The following is a 15,624-nucleotide window of genomic DNA, read 5'->3' on the forward strand; positions in this document are numbered from 1 at the left end:
AAACCTCGAGCACCAGATAGAGCATCATCTGCTTCTTTATGGTCTGTTCGTACAGTCGAAAGAATTGTCCGCATAAGATCAAATCCGTTTCTGCGCGTAGTACATACACAGGTTAGACTAGTGAATCGAAGAGAAACAGTGTAAACCCAATCAAACCTACTCTATCAAAGTTTGAACCTAGGGAGATATCGCTAACGTTGAACTGACTATGGACAGTGACTAAATGTTGGAGATGCTGCTCTCCGCAAGATTGGACTCAAGAGCGTCATATAGGGCGTTGAAGTGGGAAGTAATATCACAAGTCGCTTCATTTAGTTTGTTAACCTGCTCGTTGATTCTAGGATTGTTGCGCCTCTCTCTGTCATAAGTGAGAATAGAACTGACAGCAAGTGTGTTCTCCATGTGGCATTGGTGAATCTTGTCGAGAATGGATCTGTAGTTCGCGATCTTTGATCTGGGAATGGATCCGTTCAAAGCCGTGCCCATTTTTCGCAAAGCAGAATCCATGCCTCTCAAAGTAGCCTCGAGGCACCTCACTGAGTCCTCGTAAACCCTCAGCTGGATCTTGGCAGAAATTTTGTCATCCCTGGCCACGCCGAGAAGCTCTCTGACGTTTTTTAGATCTTCCTGTATGGTTTGGTTGTCGATCGCTAGCTCAGCAATCCTATTCTCCGCCTCGCGCAACTTCTCTTTGGTCTGATCAAGTTCAACACGCAGGTTCTGGAACTTGTAGGCGTCACCAACCAGCTTGTTAATGAAGTCACCCAGGTGCGGCAACGGAATTGAGGTGACGGTAGGGTGAGTAGGCACAGCTGAAGCAGATACAAGTTGCCTTTGAGTGTTGTTGTTATTGTTGTCGTTGTTGTTATCGTTGTTGTTGTTCGGCGTGTCGTCTATAGTAGGATCGTTGGGAGCCATTGCGATGTGGATTTACAAAGAGAGGGTTGTGCCTGCCGAGAGCGTGTCACATCAGTAAAGGTACCATTCCTGTTGTTTTGAAACGCGGAATTGGTTTGTGTTACGATCCAACCAACGAGCTTAGATAGATTGACCAATTAGAAGGATCCCGGGGTCCCGAGATGACGGGACCACGGGATGGGCCCGAGGTCCCGGGATAATAGGACCACGGGACCGGCTGAAAGCTAGTATATAAGAAGGCCTCTCGGCCTTCGTTATTATAGCTCTTCAGCAAGCAATAGCTTCTATAATCGATTAGTACCTTCTAGCTACTCTTACCGTTGTTCATTCATCCCAGCAATATACTCTTATACTTATAACAGTTCATTATACGTTGCTTACTCATTAATTTATACACTAGTATTCTAGGATTACTACTATACCCAAATTTCTTAACTTACTAAGTTTCCTTACCCGCTTTAACCTCTCTCTATTATATTTAGAAAACCGATTAGTAACCCCGCTACCGGAGGACCTGTTGGAGCTAGCCTCCCGGGCACCGCGGCCGGAAACCCCGGCCCTAGAGCGGACTCTATAACTGGTATTAAAAACGACAATAAGCGTAAAGTTATAGCCGTTGAGCTTTATACTAAGGAGGATAAAGAAACTATACATCGTTTTAATACTTAAAGTAAGAAATTAACTACCTTTATCCCCGCCGTTACTAAAATTATTATTGCGGTAGAGCTTTATAAAATTATTAATAAACTAAACGTAAGGGTTTTATTTAATTATATAGTCTATAACAACCCCCTTTCTAAGATTAAATTTAATCCGCCTCCTAAATTCAATAGTACTAAAAAGGAGGGCTTCTAAAGGTTTCTTATTTAGGTTCGTACTAATTTAAAATTTTCTAATATTTAGGATCCTATCTAAATAGTTTTATACGCTATATCCTTCCTAATTAGTAAAATTCTCGAATAGTTTTAACTTACTTAAATTACTTATTTCGGATACGGATAGCCTAATATATATCCTAAAACTATTTAGATTTTTAGCGACTTTGACTATTTCGAGGGCGCTATTAATTAAATCTTCGGTCTAATTAATAAGGTTCGCTAAATTGAAACTAAACTAAACGAATTCTACTAAACTAAATCAGTTACCTCTTATATAACCGAATTTAAACAATCTGCATTCCGCGTCAATTAGAATAATAAAGGCTTTAAATACTAATTTTATTAAGGTTTAAAGAGCGATATTAAAAACGAACTTATTAAAATCGATCGCAAAACTAGAACCCTCGACGAATATATAAACAAAATTATTATTATCGATAATCGCCTTTTCAAATACAAATACGAAAAAAAATTAGGCGATAATTACCCCTACGCTAATACCGGGTATAAATACTAATATAGTAGCAATAGTTATAATAACCGCGGCTATAGTACTACGTACAGTACATACGCCGGCCTTATACATATAAATACAATTAATAATTATAATTATAACTAATATAAACCTACTAAAAGTTCCAGCAAGGATAAGAAATACTTTAAATACAATAAATTAAAATACTTCGCCCGCGATTACCGAAGTAGGGGCAATAAATAGGCTAATAATTATCACTTTAACGGTTAGAAGCCTATTCCTACTCACTCTACTAATTCGGTTAGTAAAAGGAAGAGGAAGAACGTTAATAATATTAAAATCGATTATAATTTCATTACCGCCCTTACTATTATTACTAATAATAAGCCTCCTTATACTATTTATATAATAGATTATAATAATAAATTTACTAATAATTCGAATAGGAATAATAGGATTTCGAAAATAAAAAGGAAAACCTCCTTAAAAGGACTACCCCACTTATCCCTAATATTTAATCCTACGCTTATACTCCGCTTATTTCCAATAATTAAGTATACGTTCTACTTACTCCTATTATTGAAGAAAATTAGCTATTCGGTACTATTGAACATACCGAACCTACTATCTATACTAATTTATCTAACACTATAAAATCCAATTTAAATACAAATATTATCAAATATATAAACTATACTAAAAAACTCTAATAAGAACTCAATAACCTAAAGCGTTTTAGTAATTTCAAAACCTCTAAAATTAAGGAATTCGAAGTCCAATAAATTACTTACAACCGATAATATTGTAATATTTATTAATAAGATAGAGGGTCATATAAAGGCTTCTTCTACAAATTTAATAAACGTTTAAAAGAATTTATTACATTTATTTAAGTATTACTATAGGGATTTAAAAAGAAGATTATAAAGAATATTAAATAGACTTATAAATTTAGTTTAAACGAAAAATATAACCGATAATTTTAAATTAAATATTACGCAGGACCCCTTAGTAAAAATAAATTCGTTAAAATTTATCCCCTAAAATAGACATTTTAATTAATTAAAATAACCATTTTTAATACAAACGTTTATACTATTTACAATTAATCCTAGGAATCGTAAGCCGGAGACTACCTACAAATCCAACTTAGCTACCCTTCTTACGGAAAAATTGCTTAAATTTAATATTTATATGATACTTACCTATAGTATTTATTTTATAAAATAGAGTACGACTATTTCCTACAATACATTTAGGAAAACGGTACCCCCGTCCCTATTAGGGAAGCGTACTACAAGAACTCTATAGACCTATAGGATACTCGTACCTAAAATAGGAAAAAGGGCGGTCGTTTTATAAAATTTATATTAAAGGAGGAGTATCTTCGAAAATATATAAAATTTCTATATATTTAATACTAAAACTATTATTAAATTAATTATATTATTTATATAACCAATAAAGCTCGGTAATAGTAATCTAAATAAGCTTTAAAGAAGAAAGGATACTATTATCTATTATATTTAATTACTAGGAAGGAGGAAACTATAATAGTATCTTCTAGTATTAGTAAAGTAATCGGCAGCTCTAAGCCCCTAAAGAAATACTACGTTTGTAGAGGACGTAGAAAATAAGGAAATAGCAATAATTCTTTGCAAAAAGACTATAAGTAACTAACCCGCTATAAATCCTCAAAGTAAATCGAAATAACGATTCAATTTACTAAATCTAAATAGACTAGACATAGCCGTTTAAAGGAATTACAACAGCTATAATTAATTTAGGATTATCAATCAATTTTATTATACCCCAAGTAGTAAACGACTAGAAAATCCTATAAGTCTAGAAGAAAAAACTATATAGAATATATACGTTCGAAGGGAAGAGTTCTAATTACAAATAGGATTAAATACTATCGGAAATAACCCCGCTAAAAGTTATAATAAATAGAAACGAATAAAAAATAGTTTTTAATATTATTCCTATTAGTAAATATAATACTATATTAGAAAGACCCTAGTTTAGAAAATATAACCCAAATATTAATTAGAATATTAATTAAATTAAAGATTGGAGGATAGTACTAAAAGCTCCTAATATAAAAGTTTTAATTATTAATAGAAAGGATTAGTACGCTTTATTATACGAAATTACGCTACCTGAACTATTAAGGATGGTTATATTTATAAATAATATCGAAGAGGAAATACTACTTCCCGAACCCCTACTTAGTAAGGAAGATAAATTTAAGGATATCCCTATATAGTATCAAAGGTATAAAATCTTTAGAAGTTTATTAGAATATTCCCTATTAGAGTATAGTCCTTAGGATTACGAAATACCTTTAAAAGAAGGCGCTAAACCTAAGTATTAGAAAATTTACTAGTTAAATACTACATAAATAAAAGTATTTAAAGAATATATCGACGAGAGACTTAAGTTGGGATATATCTAAGAATCTTAATTACCTTATAACTCCCCTATATTCTTTATATTAAAGAAAGATAGAGAATTACGTTTTATTATCAATTACTAGTATTTTAATAACAATACTATTAAAAACCGGTACCCCCTACTGTTAATTTAAAAAATGCGAAATCGGTTGGGAAAGGCTACTATATTCTCGAAGTTCGATTTAACTTTAGCCTTTTCTTAAATCTATATAAAAAAGGGAAAAGAATAGAAAACCGTATTTAGGACGCCCTTAGGACACTATAAATACTATATTATACTTTAAGTATTTACAAACGTACCTACCTCTTTTTAAGTATAAATCGACGCTATACTTAAATAATTTATAAACGAATTTATAATAATTTATATTAATAATATTATTATATTCTCCGAAAACGAGGAATAATATTAGAAATACGTATATAAAGTCCGTACTATTCTAAAAAAAGCCGGACTATCCGTCAACCCGAAGAAAAGTGAATTCTATATTTAGTAAATTAATTTCTTAGGATATCGAATCTTACTTAAATAAATTCGTATAAATCTATTTAAGGTTAGGGATATTATTGAATAGTTAATACTTATATCGGTAACCGGCGTTTAGGGATTCTTAAAATTCGTTAATTTCTATAGACGTTTTATTAAAAAATTCAAAAGTATAATTAAATTACTTAACGACCTAATTAAGAAAGATACTAAATTTTTATAATTATAAGAGTATAATAAAGCCTTTAATACTTTAAAATAAATAATTTTGGATAATCCGATCCTTATACTCCTAGACCCAAATAAAGAATTCGAGGTAGAAACTAATACCTCCAATTAGGCTATAGGAGGACAATTAGGCCAACGCAACGAATAAGGAAAGCTATACCCCGTCGCATTCTACTCCAAGGTATTCTAAGGATTTAAATTCAATTATCTAATTTATAATAAAGAACTTATATCTATTATCTAGGCTTTCAAAGAATAGAAGCTCTAACTTAGTAGTATAAAGTATAAAGTTAAAATTTATTTAGATTATAAGAATTTAACATACTTTACAACTATAAAGGAATATAATTAATAGTAAACTAAATAGTTAGAGTTCCTATTATAATTCAATTTTAGTATTTACTACCGTAAAGGATCCGAGAACGCGAAGGCTGACGCGTTAAGTAGGAGAGAGGATCTCAAAATAAGGAACAGACCTATTACCTTCCCTACTCTATTCCAAGCCAATACAAACGGATTACTATAATATAAGCCCCTACAGGCGCAAACTATAAACGACGATATTAATGTCTATTATATTACTAGAGTGGAACTAGACGACTAGATCCAACGAATTACCGAAGTATAGTACGAAACCGTTAGTAGAAGCTCGCAATCTCATCCTTAAGGTTAAGGAGATTTTCGGTTAGTTCCTATATATTACTTTCGTAGCTATAGCCTTACCATTTAATTAAGTATTCTATTTTTCTATCGTTGTTAATCTTTAAGTCTAATATAGCTTCCGTAATGAATTCATCGCTATTATTCTATATTTATACATTTTTATCGATTTTAGTATTCTTAAATATTAATTCTAATAGTAAAATATAAAACGTAGGCTATTATTGTATACCCTTCAGTAGTTCTAGTTTATAATTGCTAATACTAACTTTTTTGATTACTTTAAATAAATTTAATTTCTTATAATCGAATTTATTATTTAGTTACTTGGTTTTAATGTTTTAATAAAGAAGATAGACTTTATCTCCCCTCCTAAAAGTCGGCGCTAATAACTTTATACAATTGTAGTATCAGTTTATACAGTTCTTAATAAAAATTAGCTCGTCTTTAAGGGTTTAGTATATTTCGGTTAGCCGTTTAATTCGAACGTGCGCTCGAGTACGATAGCATCCTAATCGTTATCAATCGATTTACAAAGTTCTTATACTTCCTACCATTTAAGGAAGATATTAATATAGAACAATTAGAATATATTTTTATAAAACATATTACTTCTAACTATAAATAACCAAAGGAGGTAATTACTAATAGAAATAAGCTCTTCTCGTCAAAATACTAGTAAGTATTTATAAATAAATTAGGCATTAAATATAAGATATCTACCGTATACTATATAAGAACGGATAATTAGACGGAACGGATAAATTAGGTCCTAGAAGTATACTTTCGGGTATATATAAACTACGAATAAAATAATTAGGCTAAACTACTACTAATAGCGCAAATGTCCTACAACAATTCTAAGACTGAAACTATAAAGGTTATACCCTTCTTCGCTAATTATAATTATAAAATAAATTTTCGATAAGGGTAGGATTCGGATTCAATCGTACTTCGAATATATATTCGAACTAAATAACTAACTGAAATATATTAAACCTTTAAAGACGAACTAATCTTTATTAAGGACCGTATAAACCGATACTACGATTATACAAAATCATTAGCGCCGACCTTTAGAAGGGGAAATAAGGTCTATCTTCTTCGCCGAAATATTAAAACTAAGCAATTAAATAATAAATTTAATTATAAGAAATTAGGTCTATTTAAAGTAATTAAAAAAGTTAGTACCAATAATTATAGACTAGAACTCCCGAAGGGCATACAATAATAGCCCACGTTTCATATTTTACTATTAGAACTAATACTTAAGAATATTAAAATCGATAAAAACGTATAAATATAGAACGATAGCGATAAATTTATTATAGAAACTATGCTAGATTTAAAGATTAATAATAACGGAAAAATAGAATACTTAATTAAATAGTAAGGCTATAGCTACGAAAATAATATATAGGAATCAACTGAAAATCTTTTTAACTTTAAGGATAAAATTACGAACTTCTACCAACGGTTTCCTAATCGGCCGAAGCCGCCAAATATTCTAAAAACCTTAGAATTATTATATTTAATTCCCTTAGTTAATTAGACTCCTTAGTAGGGACGACGGAAGAAGAATCCCCGGCATTCCTAACCATATCTTCTGCCAAATCTACTATCCCCCGATTAAAATACTCCCTCTAATAACGAAGTAAATAGTATTTCTACTCTCGAATATAAAGTAAATAATTCTAAAGGACTACAATTTCTCGTATTAAACGTTCCTCCTCATCCTCCAGCCTCTTTACTTCCTCCATTTCTTTATTTACTAGTACTATATTAATTACTACCCCGCAATTACCAAGGATAAGACTTACAACGCGAATCCGGATCAACCGATACGTCGCACGCTATTTTACAGCGAATACACTCGCTGTACAACGAAAACTTCAAGCGATCTACAATATAAAATCAGTTATATTAATAATAATTGGAGTATAATATCGCAAGAACTCTACCGAACTATTTAATATGGCGAATTAATATATTAGTAAATACCTTCTTCTAAGAAGAGCAATTCGAAATAATATACAATACGGGTATAATAGGCAATAATAATAAAGAGAGGAAGGAAAGATTTATTTACAAATTATGGTAATATAGGTAATAAGAAAAATAAGCTAGAAGAAAAGGGAGACGAAGGGTACAATAAGCATTAAGGTAGCTACTAATACAACTTATTAGTACCTAAACATTAAATTCGAGTAAAAGGTATTATTATAGGGTTATATTATAGCGTTAAGGATAAAGCTATAAAAGAGGAGCATCGTATTACGATCCAACCAACGAACTTAAATAAATTAACCAATCAAAAGAATCCCGGGGTCCCGAAATAACGGGACTACGGGATAGGCCCGAAGTCCCGGGATAATAGGACTACAGGACCGGCTGAAAGCTAGTATATAAGAAGGCCTCTCGGCCTTCGTTATTATAGCTCTTCAGCAAGCAATAGTTTTTATAATCGATCAGTACCTTCTGGCTACTCTTACTGTTGTTTATTCATCCCAGCGATATACTCTTGTACTTATAACGGTTCGTCACAGTTTGCTTCACTTGAACTTACGAAATGATCAGATGGTCGCGCTAGCCCGGCTTTGAAGATCGCGCAGGCGTTCAAACCCGGGGATTAACTGAGAAAGGTGTTGATGGAGCTTGGATTTCGCAAGCCGAAATTGGCATGGAGGGAAAATTCGTGTCACGAGGATCTTCGCACCCGCGTTTCTTGGACAGTTTCGTATCGCGTCTCTAAAATTACAGTAAGATACACCTCCCACATCACTCGAATTACATGGCAGGATAAGAATTGCGAACGAGTGACCTACAAGCATGCCAGCTTGTCAAGACACTGACACCGAAACTCATCGAGGTATCTTCATGCCTCTAGCAACAGACCTCCTTTCCCAAGAGCACATGCAAGATCATAGCATGAAAAGCTACTCCCCAAGCCTTACCTCCTCCACAATCTCTTCAAAGAGGTCCTTCAGCCCACTAACATCGACGCCAAGGGTGAATTGAGACTTGTCCAATATATACAGGTGAAGTTGCCCTGGCTTGTAGCCAGCAGATCTGCCCGCCGGTCCAGTGCGCCCGCTCTCAATTTCCTCAAGGGCTTGATCCACGAGTCTGTGATGTTCCTCCACTGCCCATTCGATATCCTTAAAGACCGTACGGAAGACCTCAATCTTGTCCTCATCGTCATTTTTGTGGTTGTCCTCTTCGTACATGGCCCTGAGAGCCTCCGCCTCACGCTCAGCTGTACTCTTTTCGTTTCTAGACTCCTCGGCAGTTTCTGTAACGGTCTTGTAGTCCATCGGGAGAACAATGACTTGGTAGGTCCTCAAACGTTTCTCAAGGGCGGCAATCTTCTTCTTTGCTTCATGCAGCTGCTCCTCGACCTCCTGAAGTTCATCTATCATCTCGTCGTTCTCGAGCTCAAGTTCGTGTTCATACTCGTCATCAGACATGACGGGAGTAGAGTCGGCGTTGAAGATGGGGAGAGAAGGTGTGGTAGGTAGGTTCCACATGAAGGGAAGAGTACCGGGTCGTGCTGGGCGCCGGTCGTCTTGAGGTTGTTCCATTGCCTTGCGTTTGGCGGGGCCTTGGTCAGCGTGGGTTTGTGAGGCTGGGGCCTGGTTGGGCTGCATCGGCTGCCTGGAGCGCTTGGGGGATTGCGCGGACATTGTGAGATGATTTGTGGCCTCGAGGTTGGGTTTGGTTGCTGACCTTGGGCTGGATGGACTCAATGCTGAGAAAGTTGAAGTGTGCGAGGAATTGTGTTAAAGTTTGGATTTTGGTAGGTGTGCTGGTTTTAGATTTGATGTGTGGAAAAAGAGGGAAGGCACAATTGACCATCCCTCACACTACCCTTGTGCCTTCCGTTCTAGATCAATGATGCCCCTGCCCACTTAGAATCAGGAGCAATGGCCACCTACCCTGTCTTCTTTCCTCGCCATAGGTATCTCTCTGTCTTCATCCAATCAAAAGACATTGACCACCACTTTCGTGGTCTCTCGTGATTACCTTCTTCGGATGGTTTAGCATTCTTGGCCTCAAGCAATTGTTTCTTGACATCGTCAAGCTCCTTGACCCTGGATTTGTCCCTTTCGAGTAACAGCTGAAGTGACCCTTCCAAGTCATAAACACCGTTGATGGATATGAGTGATGTGCCGGTATTCTGGAATGACTCCTTGAATACCTTCTCGATACGGGCCATCTTGTTCTCTGCGCCGCATAGCTTTTCGATTTCGCGTCCGTGCGCCGCCAAAGCCCACCTGAGATCGTTGTTAGCTTGCAGTAGTTCACTCATGCAGAAAACGTCCTCTTCTAGTGCTTCCAGACGCTGTTGAAGATCGATGTTGTTGCTCACAGCCTGATCGCGGTGCTGTTCAGTCAAATCTAGGGACGTTCGCAACCCCGCAACCTCCAATCTGAGAGCAGTCATGACTGAGTTGGCGTGCTCGTTCCCGTCATTTTCCGCCACTGCTGTTGTATATTCCTCTCTCAGCTTCCGGATGGTTTCTTTGTGTTGCTGTAGCGCCTCATCTTGGCCAGTTGCTATCCTCTTTTTCTCCTCCTCAAGGGTAGCTCTAAGCTTTTGAATCACAGCCTCTTGGGTTTGACCAACGGCCTTGCGTTTCATAATTTCCATTCTTGCAGATGCAAGCTCCAAGCTCATTTTCTGGAGCTTTTGTGCGTCCTCCGTTGCCTCAATAAGCATGGGCGCGTAGGATGTGGTCTCGGAGTTACTGGTGGGACTGGCGCGATGTTGGTCAAAGTCGACCGTCGACGTGTCAGAGAGATAGGAGTCCGAGTCCGAGCCCGAGTCGTCCATTGTGGCTGTGGATGTTGGGCGGTGTAGAAGTAGATATTGAACAGATGGTACCAATACTGTCCCTGTAGTAGACAAGTCGTGAATGGTAACGGAAGGTAAGTGTTGTGCGGTAGACGTGTGCGTATGATTCTAGTTTTGCCTCGAAGGATGACTGGCTGTGTCTCGTCGATACTCAAAAGCGATGGAGAATGGGATGGAAATGAAAGTGTTGGAGACATGGTGTAAAGGCCACTGATTAAATACCATTTTGAAATATTTTCATCTGCTGTACTTGTTCATCATGCATGTGAAGAATTAAACGGATATCCGGCCGGGACCAGACTTGGGATTAGTACTACTAAAGTATTTTTAGTATTTTCAAAAAATAGTTTTAGTATAGAAAATATACTAGAAAACGAGCTCTTTTTAATACTATCAACGGTTTTTCAAAATAGTAAAAAACTAAAAAGTTATTAAGAAAAATAAAATACTAATTAGGACTAATTAGTACTACTCTAGTATTATTAGTAGTACTAGAAATACTAGTCCAATACTAAAAATACTAGAATTAGTACTAGAAATACTAGACTAGTACTAGAAATACTAGAATTAGTACTAGATATACTAGACTAGTACTAGAAATACTAGTCTAGTACTAGAAATACTAGTCTAGTACTAGAAATACTAGTCTAGTACTAAGAATATTAATCTAATATTGGGAATACTAATTTAGTATCTTGGATATTTATATATATATATATAGTTTATTAGATAATATATATACTTACTAAATATAATATAGAAATAAAAATATTTAACTATCAATCTTTAAGGAATATGAGAATAAGTTCAAAATAAAAAGAATATAATTAGAAAGTAGAAGAAAAAGTAAAAAAAATTAAAAAAGTAAGAAGTATACTAGAGTTAAAAAAGAAAAGAGTATTAGAAAAGGAAAAAGAAAGAATAAAATAAAATAAAAAGGTAAACGATTTAAAGTAATTAAAGTGGAAAAAGTTTAGTAAATACTTTTTTAAATAAATGTTTTAAAAAGTCATTTACTATGATTAAAGGTAGAATTAAAGTAAAGAAGTAAATTAAGAAGGTAGAATAATTGAGAATGTTAATAATTAATTTAATAAAAAAAGAAATTTAAAAGTTTAGAAATTGAATGATAATTTATATATATATATATATATATATGTGTTTAAAATTCAGTGACAAATTATTTGTATATTCGATTATTACATTATTTTATAAGAATAGTATATATTATTATTTTTATATTAGTTACTATATTTGATAATGATAAATTATAAAATAAATTAATAAAGTAAAGTAAAATTAATAAATAAAACAAAGATAAAATTACTTTATATGGTTAATTAGAGGAATAAGTTTTTAGAAATGTATAATTCTATAAAACTTTTAAATATTCGAGATTAAGAGACTTTTAGTAAGGGTTAGGATACTAATTTTAAAATTTTAAAAGTTTTAAATTTTATAATGAAGAATAAAAGTTTAAAAAAGTTTAAAATCTTTGGAATAATTTCATATTACACTATTGATACTATTTCTACTACTAATACTACTACTGCTATTACTAAAATAACTAATTTATAGTATTATAAATTTAATTGATATTATTAAAATACTAATTAGTACTACTAAAATACTGATTAGTAGTACTAGAGTAGTACTAGAGTAGTACTAAAGTAATACTAATTAGTATTTTAGTAGTACTAAAGTAATACTAATCAGTATTTTAGTAGTACTAATTAGTATTTTAGTAATATTTAAATTGGAAGATCTGATATATATTCTAATTATAGTATATAATAGTGAAATTTATAAATTGTATATTTATTATTAGAAAGTTATTTCTATTTTTCTTTAATTAATTAATTTATCTTTTTTAATAATCTAAAATTAAAATTCTATAACAAAATGAAGAAAAATCTTTACTAAGTAAAGATACCATATTCTTTCTTGTTTATTTTTATATAATACACACACAGTTCGAACAGTTCCAAAATATCAATTTTCAGAAATTAGTATTTTTAGTATACTAGAGTCTAGTACTAGTACTAGTCTAGTCTAGTACTGAGGTAGTACTAGTACTAGTACCAAAGTCTAGTACTCTAGTACTACTAATTAGTACTGTACTAATTCCCAACTCTGGCCGGGACAGGTACGGGCATAGGTTTTGCAGGCTCGTCGTCCCAAGGTGGCCTGCATTGCAGGATCCAAGGTTGCATATTTCGACATGTCCGGTCGATGACTCCATTCACTGGGCTTGATCCCGCATGTACTGTCTCTCCCACTACTTTCTAGCCGACCAACGCCAACCTGCGCAACTGCATCTGAACCACCATTCTACCTCTGCTCGCGACTTAAGGCCTGGCAACAACCATACAGGGTTGATAACGCAACGCAATTAATCATCGATTCAATCTCGCCTACGAATTCCAATGTCCGCCGCCATCAATGCGGCTGAAGCCGCCCGAGAGCCCCTCACCTCCACCAGCTTCCTTACCGACGGCTGCGTTAACTACATCGGCATTAACATTACCGTGACCCACGAGATCAAGTCCAGCATGGCCGCTCGCCTGCTCCGCTGCGAAGCTCCCTCACCGCACGCCACAAACCCCCTCCCAACTATCCCACAGGGCCGCTCCCGCTACATCATCCCGCCTCCCTCGCGCCGTCGATCGAGTCGCTTCCTCCTTAAAGACAACGAATTCTCTTCCTCATCCGTTCCTGCTGCCACTGGAACCGCCGCCGACGAGCCCGTGGTCTGGCTCCCAGCGCAACAAGTTTGGGTCAAGAACCACCAAGGCAACGTCGTGCCTCCGTCGAACAAGCTGCGCATTGGCCCCCAGAGCTTTGTCAGTCTTCTGGGTCGCGATGGAACGTATGCGGCTGTTTGCCATGTTTCGCAGGTTGAGAGGGTGATTGCGTACATTGCTGATGTTAACTCGGCCAAGTCGGAGCGGTTGTGCGTTGCTACTGGAGGCGTGGACTTTCCCGAGGACGAGAGACGGTGGATGTATGTGGTTTCTTGTGTAGGTGCGGCTACGGAGGGATGGGAGGGCTTCGATAGTGCCGGCTTGGAGCCAGGTGGTTAGGGAGATGAGATGGTGGAGGACAAGGACGGCCGTTGCATGGAGGATCGCGCCTGAGAATCCGGGTATTCTTTCTCTGCTACTCTTGCCTTTGTATCTCAAGCTAACAAACTGGTGTCTAGGATGGCACGATCTGCAGATCCTACAAGCTACTATATGATATGGCGATGACATTCTCCGCAACCCTCCCCATTATCTCGACGAAGCGACACGCCAGGACGTTAGAATCCAAAGCTCGGTGTTAATCCTTCCAACCAATAGCAGAACCATCCGACGATCCCGGTAGCTGATGAGCACTGCCGTGCGTACACCTGGCCTTTTGTTACATTCTATAGGCACACGACTGTAGCAGTCTTGCAGTCATCGTCAACAGCTCGAGCCTACGGGTACCAAGTCTCCAGATCATGGCTTGTGAAGCCTGCGGTACATGACAGTGGGAGACTTGATGTGCCAGCCAATACACACATGCACCTATCTTGCCACCCTATCATCTACGTTATGCCAGTTTTCCACTGTGGCTGTCCACAATCTCCTTCTTCTGTGCTCTTCAAATTAGTGTCTCTTCTTCCAACAGCTTGAAGAGTATCTCTTGCGTTCAATTGTGAAAATGGACTACATTTAGACGACAAATCATGTATTCCATCACCCGCGACAGATCCGATACATTCCACTTTTGCCTGTACATGTTTCGCTACAGCCATGTAGTCCTTTACCGTTCTGCTTGACACATGCTACAAATGTTCGGTTAATTTTCAGGGCAGACGCATGTTTACAAGGATGGCTGCTTAGAGGCACTGTACCATGCAAGGCTGTTAGCGCACAATTACTAAAGACACCAAATCTAGGGGGCAGCACTATCGCTTACACATCCTGGTCCTCCCGGGTGTGGATCCTATGCCACTCCGTTAGTGCTAGCCCACTGAAGCCCCCCCAATGCAGGGCGCTGCACTACCACATAATTGTGCACAGGCTCGAGGTTTCGACTTCCTCACTTTTCTTCACCTATTTACTTTGTCCTGTTCTCAAGTTTGAAGATGACCTGAGAAACTCGGGAGTGCGCTGATGTGTCAGTGGTCAATGCGGCCTGTTTCTGAAACGAGACAACGTCACCAAGCAAAAGGTATACTTGAGGGTGGGATTTGCGCCGGCCATTCTTTGTTGTTTGTTCGAAAAGGGCGTGCCTTCCGTCTTTCAGGTGGATTTCAAATTTAAAAATGGCGCTGTGTTTGTGATGTTATTGGCGCTCGGGTTGCCTGGAATCAGTGGAATGTCATATGATCCCCCAACACTACCCAATCAAAGCCCAAGGCCATTCAGCAAAAGATTGGAGGAGAAGAACAGATTCGCGGAAGTTAACACATTAGTTGGGGATACTATAATCCTTTCTTGTACTGCAATAACATACTTCGGCAAAGACCAGGTGAGGATATCGAAGGTCTGGAGCGTGACATGTGGTACCCCGGCTTCAACAAGCAACTGCCCGTGATACGGCAGCAATGGAAAAAAAAAAAGGGGGTTATTTACGTACAATCGTTGCGTCAAGACAATTTGCCTTCATAAGGAACTGTTTGAAAGCCCTTCCACTAA

General features: G+C 36.3%; 3 protein-coding genes across 3 annotated transcripts; 1 reads left to right on the forward strand and 2 right to left on the reverse strand.

The window, feature by feature from the left end:
• Window positions 1-219: 219 nt before the first annotated feature.
• Window positions 220-9,785, reverse strand: NEUTE1DRAFT_102780 (uncharacterized protein; the record flags this gene model as incomplete). The annotated part of the gene is made up of 2 exons (XM_009854885.1): window positions 220-726; window positions 9,057-9,785. The coding sequence occupies 2 exons, from the start codon at window positions 9,783-9,785 to the stop codon at window positions 220-222; spliced, it is 1,236 nt and encodes a 411-aa protein (XP_009853187.1).
• A 213-nt stretch (window positions 9,786-9,998) lies between these two features.
• Window positions 9,999-10,936, reverse strand: NEUTE1DRAFT_85575 (uncharacterized protein; the record flags this gene model as incomplete). Its single annotated transcript, XM_009854886.1, has 2 exons — window positions 9,999-10,392; window positions 10,444-10,936. 2 exons carry the CDS (start codon window positions 10,934-10,936, stop codon window positions 10,034-10,036), a joined length of 852 nt encoding a protein of 283 aa, XP_009853188.1.
• A 2,420-nt stretch (window positions 10,937-13,356) lies between these two features.
• On the forward strand, window positions 13,357-14,040 carry NEUTE1DRAFT_147889 (uncharacterized protein; the record flags this gene model as incomplete). Its single annotated transcript, XM_009854887.1, has 1 exon — window positions 13,357-14,040. One exon carries the CDS (start codon window positions 13,384-13,386, stop codon window positions 14,038-14,040), a length of 657 nt encoding a protein of 218 aa, XP_009853189.1.
• Window positions 14,041-15,624: the final 1,584 nt, after the last annotated feature.

Source organism: Neurospora tetrasperma (assembly GCF_000213175.1).
Source record: "Neurospora tetrasperma FGSC 2508 unplaced genomic scaffold NEUTE1scaffold_5, whole genome shotgun sequence".
In the NCBI taxonomy this organism is placed as follows: Eukaryota; Fungi; Ascomycota; class Sordariomycetes; order Sordariales; family Sordariaceae; genus Neurospora; species Neurospora tetrasperma.